The 16536-nt window shown below is 42.6% G+C and overlaps 1 protein-coding gene across 22 annotated transcripts in view; it reads left to right on the top strand.

Annotated features, from left to right (window-relative positions):
• The window catches only part of DTNB (dystrobrevin beta), a 201932-nt gene that overhangs the window by 83133 nt on the left and 102263 nt on the right, over positions 1-16536 (top strand). For 19 of the 22 annotated variants that reach the window (XR_014581891.1, XR_014581892.1, XR_014581893.1 and 16 more), the window contains one exon: positions 10040-10117. Coding sequence is in view for 17 of the 22 variants with exons in the window: in XM_083829783.1 (XP_083685909.1) it covers positions 10040-10117 (78 nt within the window). In the remaining 5 variants the exon portion in view is untranslated. Of the gene's footprint in view, positions 1-2966; positions 3202-10039; positions 10118-13647; positions 13756-16536 lie in introns of those variants that run through there. The other 3 variants (XR_014581895.1, XM_083829788.1, XM_083829787.1) reach the window with 2 other exon arrangements.

Genomic DNA, 16536 nt, shown 5'->3' with positions numbered 1-16536 from the left:
CGGGGGTGACCGAGCAGGCTGTTGGCAGTGCCACAAACCCTCCGTTAGCTGGAGGTGGTCTGCCAGGACGGAGCCTGCCCCTTCCCATCTGCTCCCACTGACACCCAGGCTTTGCCTGGGTCCTTGTTGCTGGCCAAGCGCCGTCCTCTGGCAGATTGCTGATGAAATGCTGGTGGCTGTTACATCGGAGAAAAAAACAAAGGTGCAAAGTCAAAGGAATAAGCTCAAGATCAAGTCATAGTCCTGCATGTACTGTTAATTGTACTTGGGACCGTTTTTTGCCAGCGAAGCCAGCTGGCTCAGAACGGCCCCGTCCGTGCTATTAATCTTTCTTACCTTCCACAAGAGCCGGGCTACATCTGAACGGCTTCCTGGGAATAGTTCCTGGCTCGTTCTTCTCCCAGGAATTATTGGGAATTGCTGTTTGACTCAGGCCAGAACTGTGCGAGGGTCTGCTAACAATTTACACGTGTAGAAGATCACGTTCCTGGACTTTTGGAAGACTCCCTGGCACGGTTTCACTTACTAAATATAAGTGGGGCCAAACTGGCTCCAGATCAGGCCATCAAACTGCACTCTGAAGACTTGTCGGATATAAACAGTAGGAACACTTTGAAAATGAGATGTGCTGGAGCTCTTCATCCTCAAGTCAGTAAATGACATCTCAAATTTTTATTACAATTTTTGGAGAATTTGTAATGTGCGGGGGAAGATTTCAGTTGTATTACTGATGTCATCCTTATGGAGCACTTTGCATAGAGTAAAATGGCTTTATCCTCTTCCAGTGAGGGAGGAAGATAACCGTTCTCTTGCTTCCCCCTAACCTGCTCCCCCCCCGTCTCCACTCTTCCTTTTAGTCCCTGAGATCCAAGGATCCCTGTGCAGGAGGCAGTCGACTGGCGTAGCTGCAGCAGGCTGCTGGGCCCGGATGCGCTTTCCTTTCCTAGTTACAGCAGTGCCTTTGTGTCCTGTTGCAGGGACTGGCATCGTGCCTGCTGGGGAGAGGTCCTGTTCTCCTTCTAGCGACCTTGTACTGCATTGGACGTGCACCTGGTCTCGTCTTGAGACAGGAACCTTTTGGACAGAAGGTCCATGTAGATGGAAGATTCACAAAGAGCAGTTCAGGTGTTTTTACAGGCTGTATCTTACTTCCCTTCCCACTGTTTGGTAGGGGCTATAGTCAGCTAGCAAAACCAACCATCAACCTCCTTTATACAGTAGCCTGGAAGAATGTGTCCTCCTTTGGCTTTTGGATTATTATTGTCTGGAGAGGAAGCTTAAGAACAGCAGTGATAGGTCCTGTGTGTCCTCATTGTAAGGATAAACAAGAGCTGCTAGAATAACAGGAGGCAATCCACTAATAGTCGTGTTTGGTGTGAATGATGTCCACGTTGTCCCAGCAAAATAAATGACACATCAACCTAGCATCAAGCATAGTCTTACCTTTCTGGTTCGCTCACTGCTGGTGTTTGTGAACCTATTGCTGCATGCAGAATGACAGCCTTTCTCAGTGAAGTCTTCGCATGCTCCTTTGGGCAAGTAAACCAGCAAGTTTCTGAGTGTCAAAAACACATTTATCAGTTTTGCTTAAAAAAAAAAAAAAAAAGTTGGTTCTCATAAATCAGTACTACCCCAGCATCAGCTGACACACAACCACCACACTGCTGTGCCAGAATGCACTAGCAAAATGTCACCTGCTCTGGGTGGTAAGATCGGTTTGCTTCAGGAGCAGCATTACCTCCTCTTTATTTGCATCCAGACACTGCACTGGCAAGGTAAGCTATTCAGACACTTTTGAAAACTCTCTCTCCTCTTGCGGAGGTACCAGAATCACCACTGCCTCTGCCAGGTTGATGTGATGGTGGAGTTCCTCCACGTTACTCTCCTGGTTAGCTGTCCTGTACCAGAACTGATGGTCCTCCTCCACAAACCTGACATAACTGCAGATGTGTGTCTCTACCCTCTGAACCCCAGTTTGGGAGCCATCTCAGCCTACCCGTGACCAGCTATTGCTGCTGCAGTGCTGATCGTTGCGTCACCGAGTGTTCTTAATGGGAAAATAATGATTTCACGTGCACACAATCCTGGAGGGAGTATACTGCACTGTGCTCACCCCATAGCTTTTAGGTTGTTGTGAGGGAAGGAGATGGTGGTAGTAGTAGGTAATGAAACTTGAAATTATTGAAATTGCGCCTGCCCTCTTGTTAGCATGACGAGCTGGCACGGCATCCTCAGCAACGTGGCCTCAGATCTGGAGAGTTTGATGTGTGCTCCCATGCAAACCCCAACAGCAGCCCTGGAGCAAATGTCAGGACAAGCGGTTGGACTGCAGTGATGCACAGATTGCTGAAGTATGTAAGGAAAGCAAAGGCTGCTGTTACAGGAAAGAAGGAACGTGTACCTGGGGGCATAACCTTGATTTAAACCATCGCAGCATTTGTTTTTATGGGAGAAAGCAGGTAGCACTGCTTGCAGACGGGGACTGTGCTTTACCTCAGGTAACCTCGGTCATGACTGTTGTTTGGGGAAATTCCCTTTGGTCTCTCCTGAGGAACAAAGGTAAGACAGAGGAGGTGCGTTATTGCGCTATTAGCAAAATGTGTTGACATAGTCCTTCCAGGAATAATAAGGTGTGAGAAAAGCAGGTCATGTTTATGCTGCTTTGAATCCTTCCTGATAGGTTACAGTAGAAAGAGATTAGTTTTCACAGGGCTGTTTGCGGAAATCTCCCAGAGGGCTTCTCACGGTTGTTAAGCAAAGAAATGCCATTTCTTTACTCCCGTGGAAATGCCATGCAGTAGAGACCAAGATTTACATTGAATCGGATTGCACTTCACAGTCTGTGTCTTTCTTACCTGAAAGTATGAAGTAGGAAACATTAAGGAAAAAAAAGTTAATACTGCATGTGGTGTTAGAAACAAACAATTCTAATGAGTTTTAACGAGTTCTTCTTTCCTAACCTGCAGTATGAGAAATAATGAAGTGCCCAGGAAAATAATCAACCTCACTTTGTTGCTTTTTCCGGTTGACACCTTACCAGAGGGAAGCGAAAGGACTATACGCCAGTTGGGACGTTATGATTACAGTTTCATGCAATTGTATTTCATCAACTGCTATTTATGGTGTTTTGTAGTGTTTTTTTCCAATTAATAAACCGAACTAGGATTCCATATGGATTTGAGTACTCTTCCTTTGTAACAAACTTTAAGTTAATACAAATCTTTAATATGAAGATCTTGACTAGCGTCTGCTAGCTGTGGTGCCAGCCTGCCTTGCACCTAGAAGCGCTTAATGCCTCCATACCTTTGCCTACATAAATATATGTAGGTAAATATCCACAAAACTGGCAGTTTTCTTTTAGATCTCTCCTTAAATTTCTGTCAGCATGGCTGTAAATGGAATAATAACAGGCAGAGAGTATGCTCAGCCACTCTCTGTAGCGTAGTGGGATTTAGTAAAAGTATGATTTTTCATTTTTATACATCTTACACCTTTGACTTGTGCCTGCCTTCAGGTGTTGGTCAGGTCTGTGTTGTAATTCTTTGTAGTTCTCTTTGCACAAAGAAACGCAACCTGGATGGACTGCGAGTGGGGCTCTTGAGCAGTACCAAAAAGGCTCATAATATCTGTTCCTATCTTTATAGCGTAGGACTTCTGGGGTTATAGAGCAAAACTCACCTGTAAAGTTAGCAAATATATTCAAGACTTCATGTCTGTTCAGTTCATATGTATGTAAATACAGTAAGTGCAATTTAAAAGAAGTAGCAGAAAAGACTGGCAGATATCATGCAGTTATCCCTATTTTCATCCCTATTTAAAGAATAACTCAATTCCAGGCATTAGTAGATAATTAAGCAAATGCTAGTGTTTACTACACTGCTAATCAGCGCACCTGAAAGTGACTTTTTTTTTTGTTATATGCAATATACTGTCTGGTTCTGGCACACAAAACATTGAGTACAGGGAGGAAATGCATATCCATGCCAGAAGCTTAGCTGATAACGCTTTGAACTTCTGCTGCTTGACATCATTGGGGCCGTTCAGACCCTATTTAATTGTCCTTTCTGAGGGACAATGAACTGTGTCTACTTCCAGAATTCTAGGTGTCCCTCACTGACTTCAGACTCATCGGTTCCAGGTCTGACAGACAGAGCTTTTTTTTTTTTTTAATTGGATGCGGTGGCAGCCCTTAACCCTCGAGAATAGATTGCTTTTCCTGAGCTTTGCATTTTCCAAGTCTCTGTACGCTGGTGGAATCAAATACGTCACTGTGCTGATTGCATCAGCAAGCTCAGATAGAAGTGTTTAGTGTTTGGTAAATTTTGTTTATTGCTGCTTTTTTTTAGAGGTCCCTTTGCAAGGTGATTGTCCGGCACAGCAAAAAGTCTCAGGACTTGGTTGCTTCTATTTACTGAGCTTTTAGACTTCTGGGGCCTGAGAGCTGTCCTGGTTTTGTTCTGGACCTTCACCAGCCAAGTCTGAACGAAGAATTAGACCTAGGCTTAACTGGGCTTTTCTTCAGAATGTGTAGTGATTTTCCTACTTAATAAAACTGTTGACACAACATTTATTTCTTATTTCTCATTTTTAGACAAGATTACTGAGAACAGATGTGACAGTAACTTCAGTTACATCTGGATCTCAGGTTTTTATAGGTAGGAGCAGGTAATTAAAGGTTAAATATTAATGATGGAGGTCAAGATCTTTGATTTAATTAGAGTTCTGGCAATAACTCATAAGAGTTTGTTGACATGTTTAGGAAAATGATGGGAAGATCTAAGAACAGGATATCATTCATCCTGGATTACACCAAAGAGTTTAGTCCAGTATCTTGTGTCCAGTAGTAGCCAGATGCTTGGAGAGGGAGCTGGTCACAGCAGAAGAGACAGGTAATGTTCATGCTTAAATGTGTTTTGGAAAAAAAATAAGACAAAAAAACTGCTAGGGATGGAAAACTCGAACTTCTGTTACCTTCTTGAAGATGATTGAAGGTGTTTTAGCTTCAGAATTAACACTGACATTTGTGTAGAAAAAAAATATGGTGGATGAGTAAATTAACAGGGCTTCTAAGTGGTGACACCTGTATTGTCGTGAGGACTTTATTCCTCCTTTCCCAGATACGTGCCGGGTGCAGAGGACTCTTGTGATTCCTGTTCTCGAGCCCATCACAGATCTCAACTATTTATGCATGCTCTGATAGCCTCCACCGCTGCATAAGGTGCAGGTCGCAGGGGAGAGTCCGAGTGAACTAAACTCGGCGGCAGTGACAGCAGAAGGACGCAGAACAGCGAGCTCTTCTATGTACGCCCGGCCAAAGGAGCAGCGCGTCACTGGCCACTTGTCCCCAGGGCTGCCGCGAAGACCAGTCCTTGTCCTCTGAACCGGCACACCGCTGTGTCCTCGCTCGGTTCTTTGTCGGCTTGGGTAGAGGCCGGCAGTTCAGACGTGGTGGACGAGCTGGCTCCTGTGTCAGTGCTAACCGGCAATGGACGAAGCAAAATGAGTATTCTTAGTCTCACAGAGGACAGTGTAATGTGTTTGAAGCTGTTAAAAGTTTATATGGCAGGCACCTTGGACCTCACACGTGGAATGAGAGGAAGGATTGGTGATGCCTTGATTTATGCTCTCCGACACAGGCTGACCTTGCCCTCCCAGCTGCTTCGATAATGTCACTTCGTGTGAGCATCGTGAACAAAGAGAACTGGAGGAGAGGTTTAAAGGAAGGAACAGTGTAGCTCTGAGATGGTTTATGGAGAGCCTGCGTGTTAGAAGAAATACCGCTAAGTGAAATGAAGCTGGCACTATTGGTAAGATCAGTCTGATCCTTGGCTTCTGGGGTGACCGCAAGAGCCAGCTGCCAGGTATCCAAAAGGCTCCTCTGCAGGCACCGCTGGTAGGTGCTTCGTTTGTAGGCAGGTGCTTCGTTTGTAGGTAGGTGCTTCGTTTGTAGGTAGGTGCTTTGTTTGTAGGTAGGTGCTTCGTTTGTAGGTAGGTGCTTCGTTTGTAGGTAGGTGCTTCGTTTGTAGGTAGGTGCTTTGTTTGTAGGTAGGTGCTTTGTTTGTAGGTAGGTGCTTCGTTTGTAGGTAGGTGCTTCGTTTGTAGGTAGGTGCTTCGTTTGTAGGTAGGTGCTTCGTTTGTAGGTAGGTGCTTTGTTTGTAGGTAGGTGCTTCGTTTGTAGGTAGGTGCTTCGTTTGTAGGTAGGTGCTTCGTTTGTAGGTAGGTGCTTCGTTTGTAGGTAGGTGCTGTGTTCCCCAGCAGCACCCTAGGCTGACCGAATACACCCCCAGTGCCAGGCACTTCAAAAATGAAAAATTTAGCCTAACAAAACAGAAGTTTTAAAATAAAGTTCTAAGCTGTTCTTAATAAACTTCAAAGTCCTTTAACCTGTTTTAATGTTTCCCCTAAATTGTGGGTGGGTGGGAGTTACTTTACTCCCTGAGCTGGGCACCTTGCCCTGCGGCTGCCTCGATTCACGCGTTCCCCCTTCCTCGAGGTGGAATCTCCTCCATCTCCTTCACCTGTAGTACTCTACCTACATCTTTATTTCTGTTAACTCGTCAGAAAGCAGCATTAATGTTAGACAGTGCTCACCACATGGAGCTAATTTTCACTTCTCTTCAGAAGATCCACCCCTCATAATGAATTGTGTTACGGTTGCAAACTTTCTGGGACATCACGATGTTTGCAGGGGTTTCCCCAGAGTACTGTTCCATACCAAGAAGCATCCAGCTGATACCAGAAGGTTTTTCTTCTTACACAAGGAGGTATTTTTTGTAAAATACCTTCTACATCTTAGAAAAGGATCTTACATTTAAAAGCCCACTTGGTGTTTACCAGGATATCAGTTTTAAAGATTGCTGTGCTCATTCAAACAAAACCAAACCAAAACAAACCACCCGTGATGCCAGACAACTGGTAAGGCAAAAGTAAAGAAAAAAGTGATTTGCGAAGTCTGAAACAGTTCCACGAGTTAAGAGAATAAACAGAGCTGCGGGTACATTTCAGGTTGCCTCTGAGACGTGTTGCCCTGCAGCATCCAACCCATGCCGTGAGAACAGTTAGCTCTTTTGCAGCTTTTCTAATTTACGAAGAAAATTTTGATTTGGTCATATTTTGGTATATAAATATAAACGTATAGATTACATGTATATATTGAGTGTATGAAAGGTGTGAACGTATTTAATCCATTTTCAAAATCTTGTTACTTATCAAGTGGTTACTGTGCCTTCTGATGAGGTTCAGTGCTCAGTTTGTTTAGAGATCTTTGTAAAAGCTACACACATCGGTAAAAAGTCACAGTTCCCATTTAGTAACCTTCTGAATTTATGTACCAGCTCTGATTTGGGGTGTTCTCATGTCTCTGGTGAGGCAGAAAAACCTCTCCTCAGTAGCTGATTTGTCTTTTTTATGTCGATAGGCTAACTCTCATAAGCATCTCAGAGGGGGAATTCACTTATATTCCATTTGAACCAGAAATTGGTAAAATAAAACCAATCCCAGTTTCATAAAGAAGCTCTTTTGCTACTCCATTGGTATTGTGTACATGGTTACAGCCTGCTCCTGGTGTCACAACCAGTATGATTTTTCTGTCACAGTTATACAAGAAAATACAGTGCCAGCTTAAGAGGGTTCCTAATTTCTGAAAAGATGCTCCCTGAAAATGTATAAATGGCCTCAAGAATTTGTCTGGACTGGGACGGGCTTCATTGTATGTGGTAAATAAGACAGAGTTGTGCAGTTAGGTGTCTTCTAACCAGATGTCACTGTTTAATTTTTTTTCTTTGTCTTTATCACTGTTAGTGGGGATTTAGTTGGAAAAATGAGGACACTGGTATTTGCAGAACTGGAACGAGCATGTGGAAATGTCTCATAATGATACCAAAAACAGATTGTGAGTGGTGAATTACATCCACTTTCCTTTTAAAAGAGCCATTTAAAAGCAATGTTGTAATAAAATAAAGAATTATCCAGACTCAAAATAGTAGGTCCGCATAGGTGAACTTCTGTGGGATAACGGAAGACGTGCTCCCGTATAAAATTTGTTACTTAAAGTAAAATGCATCAGGTGAAAACACAGCGGCATCTCATGGGTCACGAGCACATTGTGTCATGCTGGCAGCGCTGCGTTCTCGTCCTGGGCATCTCGGGAACATTTGCTGTGAGCTTGTTTGTCCCCTCCGCCGAAATGTGATGCCCCAGGGTTGATTTTACATACCCCAAAATTATTATCAGTACCGAGGTGGCATTTATGGTGTGTCTGATAGCGCAGTGTTCAGTGAAGCTGTTTTTCCCTCCCAAAGCAAGCAAAGCAAAACCAAACAGCCTGCTTTGTTGGTAATGCACACAAAAACCATGAGCCAATAGTTGTTGCTGAAAAATACAGTTTTTGTCGCAAAAGCTCCTTGTTGTTTTCGGTGTTTGTCTGACAGCAGCCCATTCTGTTTTCCGATTCGCATAGCAGGAGAATGCAAAGTCAGTAAGTGAATCCTCAGGGAAAAAGAAGAATTTTGAACTGTAGCTGTGGGCAGAACATTTCTGATGCTCAGTTGAGAAGTAAATAAGGAGGTAAAGAGGCAAAGAGAGAGACACTGTTAATTACCTCCTTGTTAGCAGAGGATGCATTTGTATGTTCGCTCACAACGTTAATAGATTCCAGATGTACCACAGCATGTCACGTCCATCAGGTTACCAAGTTTCCAGTGTGTTATAAGTGCATTTCTGCTTTTTTGTACAGTAAGAAGTTCCTTTTCCAAAGTAGCAGACTCAGTAAATATCTTATGACCAGACCATTTCTCAGTATAATGTTGTATTTTAGAACAACGTGAACATTGAAACATACAGCATAATTATTTCTGGGCTAATCTGTCTGGAGTGGGGATTGAGAACTGAAGTGCTTTTGTGCTCTGATCCAAGATGGAGAAAGAACACACAAGACCTGCGAGGAATATGATCTTTGTGATTTTACCTCTTTGACAGCAGGTGATTCTTATAGGCGTGTTTGGTTCTCCAGATTGGTGGGTTCTGAAAGCTATCGAATGAAGTAAGCTAATGGGTCTTAAGTGAATTCCTAGCATCCAGAAATCCTGAACAGAAGCAGGCTCGCTGCAGCAGGCACCAGGAATGTCAGGGAAGCCAAAAACTGCAAAAGCTCTGTTAGGACAAATGTGTCCTGTGCTGCTGGATAGTATACACAGTATACACAGAAAACATATATATATAGTATATATATATGTATATACATGTATATACATAGTATACACAGAAAAGTGCGGTGTTTTTCTCCATTACGACCTGGACGAGACATTTTGTCTAACGTGCAAATTGAGCTGCTGTCTGCGCATGGGCAGCTCTGCGTGTCTTTGGAAGTCTGGTTCTAAAGGATGGTGGTAGGTGTGCTCGGAGGCTAAGTGCCAGCAAACGCTGACTCTGGTGGCAGCTCCTGCAGGTTGCCCCCCCCGACTCGAGCAGAGCTGCCTGGGGGTGCCCCGGGCACGTCGCTCACCTCCCACACCCTGCCTGCCCGTCAGCACGGCCTTCGGAAAACTTCCAGGGCTTTAAAATGACAAATGGGGAAACATCATCCCGTGGTTTTGTGGTTAGGGTGGTAAGGAACACGAGGTGCTCTGTTGGATTCCTCCAACTCACTCGAAATTATCTCATTAGAAATAAAAGTCAAGCAGGTGGTGTATGTGATTGTTGTATAATTGATGGCTTATTGTAACGAGTCATTGCCTCGTCTCTTTAAATGTTTCAAATAATTCCCCTAATTTGAATGGTCCCTACGTCTGCTTGAAGTATTAGACAATACCAAAGGTCAGTTATTTAATCACAAATGTTAGTTTTACCTTCATTTTAAAGTTACACGTGAATTTGAAAGTTAATTAGAATAGAGCAGTTCAGTACCTTCCTTCAAAGCAATTCTGCTGTTCTTTGACCTAGTATTGTCACAGAAAACAGTGGTGTCCTTTTCCCTTCTATTGTTTTTTTCTTTTCTTTTTGTTCTTTAAATCACTAACTGGAATAAATACTTCTATTTTAGTCCTCCTCGACCTCTGACTAATATGAACGATACCATGGTGACCCACATGTCCTCTGGAGCACCTACACCAACAAAAAGGTACGTGTGCTTTGCGATGTTTGTTTCTGTGAGAGGTTAAATATATATATATGTGTGTGTGTGTATGGATTTTGTATCACTAGGACTCTTACAATGTGTTTCAAGTAACGCTGCTAGTTCAAAGTATGTATACAACATCCATTAAAGCAGGAATTGTTTGCAGTGCCTCTTTTTGCGGTCTCTCTGAATAGTGATTTGCTTTCATTGCAATAGATGTTATGAGTGCGACTGAAGAAATATCTAAACAGAAATAAAGAGATTTTTGTTGTTCTTATTAAATAGAGCATTACTTTCCAAGCTGTTCTGAGAAAGGCTGGTCTTGTTGTATCATAGGCTCCAGTGCTTACAAGGCAGAGTAATTCTGTTTCTGCTTGAGACATTTCACATAATGAGTTTACTTTGTTGGCTTTGTTAATGCTTGTTCTCCACACCAAACTGTTTAGCTGCCGAAGTTCTTTAGAGTTGCCCGTGTCTAGTAGAGGCATTTATGTTACAGTTGAATTTGTGTTTACATTTACTTATTTTTATATACATAAATTATTGTATAAATGTACGTATGTAAATACGCAAATACACTGTTGAATCAATTTGCACTTTTCTTTCTTGGTAAGTTACGCTAGCGAGAATAGCAAGGTGGTTCACTGAAGACTTTACTTGTCCAAAGCTGTGAATAAGTGTTCCCTGCAGGGAAAGAGAAACTGAACTGAAAAAATGTTCCTAAATTTAATGACAAGCTAATACTAAAGAGGAAGACAAATCCCTCATTTTCAGCAACAGTCTTTCAAACAGGGTTAAGCAAAGGTCCGTGTATTTTCCTTCTGGTTTCCAAGACAAAAAGCGAGTTGTATGTGCAGTTTTGAACTGGCTATGATGGAATTTTAAAATCCGTTTCTAAATCACACAATTCAGTGTGTACAAACTATATACAGTGTGCAGTACAGTGTATGACTTCAAATTCCCTTTTTGCAGAATTAGAAGTGAGGAGGCTGAGGGTGGGCAATTCCCAGAGTCTGCTGCACAGAGTTTTTGTGTAGACAGCCCTTTAGCAACGTGACCCATGACGTTTTCTCATTTATTGGGTTGCAAGCAACTTTGTGGGCAGGGTCTCTTGCATTCTGTCTTTACTTCTAGCCTCTGCCTGAGGTCTGAGTCTGGTCGCTCGGGTGCAGACAATTGTCTTCAAATCTCTATCAGAGAAGATCCTGCTTTAGGCACGCATGTCCTGCCTTAGGACACGCATGCACACAAGTTTGAAACATTTCATGAGCAGCAGTGCCTGCCAGGTTCTGCACCCTCTTCATCCTCTTGTATAAGGTGCTACAGAATGAAATGGTGGAGCGCTCTGCCAGTTCTGACCCGGGGTAGCAGTTAGTTTGGGTAGTGATCACCTAGTTCTTGAGTTTCTACTTCTTTGTTTAACCAACTTTTCCCATTTTCCTAATCCAAATTGGACAATTCACATTTTAAAAGTCTCTAATTCCACAGTCATCAAGACTATCTCGCCTGTATGGTAGGCTGTGTTTGACTTACCAGTGTTTCACTCTTCCCAGTACAAGATTAGTTTCTGTGCTGGTTTGTGGGAACAGTGGGTGCCTTTTTGTCTCAGGGAGGCCTGTAGTCCCAGTGACCATTAGTTCCTCTGCATTAAATATAAAAATCACACCTGATCCAGAAGAGGACAGAGTGAAACTTGAGTCAAGATGACCCACAGCAAGTACCTGTGTTTCTTTCTTTGAGAATGCCAGGAGACAGACTGCTGCAAAACAGCTGCAGGGTGGTCTCTGATGGAGGACATGAAGCAGTCCTCCACAGATGAGTTTTTCATTTGCCTCTTCAGTTTAAACACATGTGAACAAATATTTTATTACTAAAAAAGCAAATGAGAAGATGAAACCAGTATTAGCTTTGCTGCCAAGTACCAATACTGATCCTAAAGTACACTTCACCTAAAGAAACACATCTTTTTCCTAACATCCAGAAACTCAGTCAGGATATGTCTTTCACATCACCGTCATCTGCCAGCTATGCTTCTGTTCTCCTGGTCTCTTCCCTGCCCCTGTGGGCAGGGCCTAGCCTACCCCTTCCCTTAGTCTGAGAAAGAAGGTGCCAGAGAAAATGCTAGGAAGATACCATACCCGGCTTCAATCCAAAATAAGAAGAGGGCCAGCTATTACCACCTGGCCTTTCAACTTGTTTTCGTGGCCACATAGACCTTACAATACACTGCTGAGATCAGAAGTAGTGGAATATCACTTTTGTGGGGGATAATGAAGGGAAAGAAAACTGATAGCTCAGGGTAAGTAGGTATTAGTAGGTAAAGTGATGTTTAATGTAAATACTAATTGGCTTATGACAAGACCTGTGCATTGTCAGGTATTCTCAGGGTACAAGAATTTCATGCTCCTGTCACCCATGATGACAGGTAGCAGATGCTTAAGTAAGATTTTAAGCAGTAAGTCATTAAGTCAAGTTAGTAAGTCAAATTTTGCTATTGGTTTTTGCTCTTACTCCCATCTTGCAGCACTCATTGGTTCACTACCTGAGTTGTAGCATTTATAGAGACCACTAATTCAAAAATCTGGCATCCACTAATGAGCTCTACAATTCAATTATGAGCTGTTTAAGAAAACTCTTATGTTTTAAAATTCACCTTCTTTGTGCTATTGAAGCCACCTGCTTCTAGTCTAAGAATCCTAGTTAAAAGTCAACTTAATTTTTCCTTCCAAATTGAATTGTGCTTGTTATCCTTCTCATCTTCTTTCAGCGTTTATTTTGATGTGGGATGGCCAAAACTGCACCTAACAACCAAGTCCAAGCCCACTTTGCTGTCCTAGTCCCATACTCTTTTGCTTGTGTGAGTTGCAGGGATCCGCATAGCTCTTGTGAACAGAGACTGTCCCAAAGGCACACAACTAATGAAATCTTCTTCTTCTCTGATGTGGGCATGGATATGCATAGATCTGGATTTGGTCCAGATCAGAATCCCAGAAATCCCAGAAATACAGATTATAGAAACTGCAGCGACCAAGCAAAGCATAAATAGCTTTTCAACAGTGCTACCAAGACTAGTATTTTGACTAACGAGGACATGATAGAATCAGCAACAGAGGGCTCTGACACACTTTGGCTTTGAGCATTTTTTTTTTTAATAAAGGAGCGAGATGTATTCTAGAACTGATCTTTAGAAAACCATAAATCATCTTACTGTCAAGCATCATCTTCTGTCAGGCATCATGAGAACTCACGGGCAGCAAATTTGTGGCAGATGTCATCATCTGTGATCTCCATACCCATTTTAGTACCTGCCTTTTACCAAGATCGTGGCTCATCCCTCTTCAAGGATCCCTCTTCCAAAATTATGAAAGGTTACTTCATCTAGCAGATTCTGCAAGAGTTCGTGGGAACAGGCTTCCGCTCTCTGTGCTTGCTTATTCCAAAGAAGGATCGGGGTATTTATCTTTTCCTGGACCTGGGGGGAAAGGAAACGCTGCCGCAGGTTCAGGTAGTAATGTTTGCCTCCATCATTCCAGCTCTTCAGGCTCTCAGCTTGCAGGACGCACACTTCTCCATAACCACTCAACAAGCCCATGGGGATGTACCTGAGGCTCGCAGTGGGACCCAAACACATCTAACAACAGGTATTGTCATTCAGACTCTGCTTAGTGCCTTTGTTCTTTGCAAAACACCTAGCTGTGGTGGCTATGTACACCTGTCAAGTCTAATCAGGGTGTATTTGTTTTTAATTACATCATAATGGGAAGTAAAAGTCTTCATCAGAGCTTCTCTGGTTGTTCAGCGGAGGATCTACAAGGAGTGCTCAGTGAAAGCCATTTCAGACTGTATCATTTGTATGGCCCAAACCATTTCCATCTCTGCAAGGCTTGCCTGATAGCATTACTGAGTTGAACTACACCGAAAAGCACTTCTAAAGTACCTTAGATTATCTTAATCAGGCCTGTGTCCACTCATACTAAAGAAATGCTGCATGCCAAGTTTTACTTGGTACTGCTAAAACTTTGGCTCAGGTCAAGTATACAAATTTTGGAAAGAATATGGAAACACTGCAAAATGAATTAGAAGAGAGCTATAGAAATTGCTAAAAGCTGGAAATGCGATGCTAAAAGAGCATTATCTGTTTAGTTTATTAGGGAAGTTAGAGATGTGATTTCATCGCTAGGTTACAAATATTTATACATGGAAATATGTCCAGTAGCCAGGTTTCTTTCTAGCCTTGCACAGAAGGGCGTTTCAAGATCCACTAACTTCTGCATAACCTCTGCACGCAGCCAGTTAAATATATGGCTGCAGAATTGGTGGGCTTAGTCGTAGGAATGACAGCTAAAATACTTGGCTCTTGCTTCAGCTTGAAGAAGACTCTACTTGTCTCAGCATATGCCCGTCCACGCATGGTACCGTATTTCTGAGCATTTGAGACTTTTAATGCACTGACTGAAGCACTGAATACATTGAAGCGCTGCTGATTCATTTATCGTCTAGTTTGTCAGAGACTTCAAGCACATGTCTGTGTTGTCTTTGTATTCTCCATTCCTTTGAACCTGGAAAATATACAGGCGCCTGCACTTAGTAATAGAGTGAGTTAAGGCAGGAGAAGCATTTTTTCCCCTTTGAAAATTTCTTGTATTTCTATTTTGTCGGTTCACGTGTGCCTGGTTACAGTATTTTCCCCCAAGGTTTATTAGTTACTGTTGCTTAGGTTAATCCCTGATGTAAAAGGAAGGGTCTTGTTTCCCTAGCTGGAGGCACGGCCACATCTGGGCAGCATGAAACAAAGACGGCAGGGTCACAGACTTCCTTGTGCGAGCCGAATGGCATTCGTAGCTGCATCTTCACGTGCTGAAGCTGGTCAAACTGGTCACATTTCAGAGAGATGGCTTCTTTTGGACAGCCAAATTTATTCCTAATATTAACCTATTTGTTCCTATATCCTATCTTATTAGTTTATACACCTGGAGTAAATTTCGGATGTAAATGTTAGAAGTTACTTCTAGCATACTGTTTGCCTGTCTGTGGAGATTTGGCCGATGTTTACACCTTCATCAAACTTTCTTCTTTCTAGCTAATATATTCTGGCTTCTGACAGCAGGCTTATCCAAGAGTAAGGGTTTTTGGTTCACTTTGCTGTCTTTCCCCAAAAGATGGAGCAAATGTGGATGAATTTATTTCAAGGAAAAGCTGGAAGGACTAATAACTGGATAGCTATACATGATTTTATTAGAAAAAGAAAACTTCTGCAATTTTTAATAACATCCACATTCGTAATGATACCCGTTAGGACGCTGCTGTTCACACAGCTTCTGGTAGATATAACTAGTGCAGAACCTGTGCTCCCTAGTAATATTTTTAATAAGCGAGGTGGGCACCGACGTGGCCCTCTGGGCTGTGGGCAGTCCCACATCATGCTGGTGACGTGAAACTAGTGTTTGTTCACGTCTCAGGCTCCTGGTGTGACACTTGTGGCGGGCAGGGTGCCCGCCCCACGAGCCCTCGGCTCCCCCAGGGCACGGCGATCGCTGCTGGTTTCTCACCGCTTTCTGCCAAAAACATGAAAATAACCAACGCTTGACAACTGCTTTGTTGGGACTCAGACTGAGCTGAAAGAAAGGCATTTTAATGCCTGAGCTCACTTTTTTATAAACTAAAAACTGAAAAACAAGCAAACCAAAGGAGCTCTCATCAAATGCTACTCTCCAGTCCGTGCACATCTCTGAGGGAAGCCTTCCTCATTCCCAGCCTCCTCATCCTCTGCTTTCAGTGGGAAAATATCCAGAGGGGCAATGAACTCTGCAGATCCCAGGACTTCTGTAGCTATATTTTGCAAGAGGCAAGGAGCTTTCTGTGGTCTATAAAATGCTGCAGACAGAATGAGGTCAGAGAAAGTTTTTCCTGCTAAGCGGGAAGTTCTGGCAGCAGATATGTAGCTATGGTCACTCGTGGCTTTGGATTATTTTCACATTTAGGTATGTAATACTACAATTTTGTTATTTTTCATCTTTCAGAATGTAAATGTCCAAATTTAAAAAAAAAAACAAAAACAAAAACTGATTTAATGGCATGTTTACATTTGATGGCATTGTGTCAAATGTGGGAGGGAAATGTTCGGTGCATTTATCAAGTGAAACATTTACAAAGGGAAAATTTTAACGCAATCTTGCCTATATTTGTTGCCTATGATACAACAAAACACAGTATTTCTCTGATTTTACAGCCAATGAACCTTTCTGAATAAAAGGAGAGGATTATGTCTCTTCTGTAAGACTAGGCCAAGCCTGTTAAATATGTTTTGTGTTTCAGCTAATTTATTTTATATGGTTCGGGAATAGATTTTTTTCTTTCTGTTGTGGTCAGTGTGCACTGTTCTTCCCTCAGTAATTCTGTTCCCAGTCAGCCAGTCCCTCAGG

This window comes from Anser anser, assembly GCF_964211835.1.
Source record: "Anser anser genome assembly, chromosome: 3".
In the NCBI taxonomy this organism is placed as follows: Eukaryota; Metazoa; Chordata; class Aves; order Anseriformes; family Anatidae; genus Anser; species Anser anser.
Note: the sequence above shows the minus strand (reverse complement) of the source record. Positions and strands in the feature narration are given on the sequence as shown.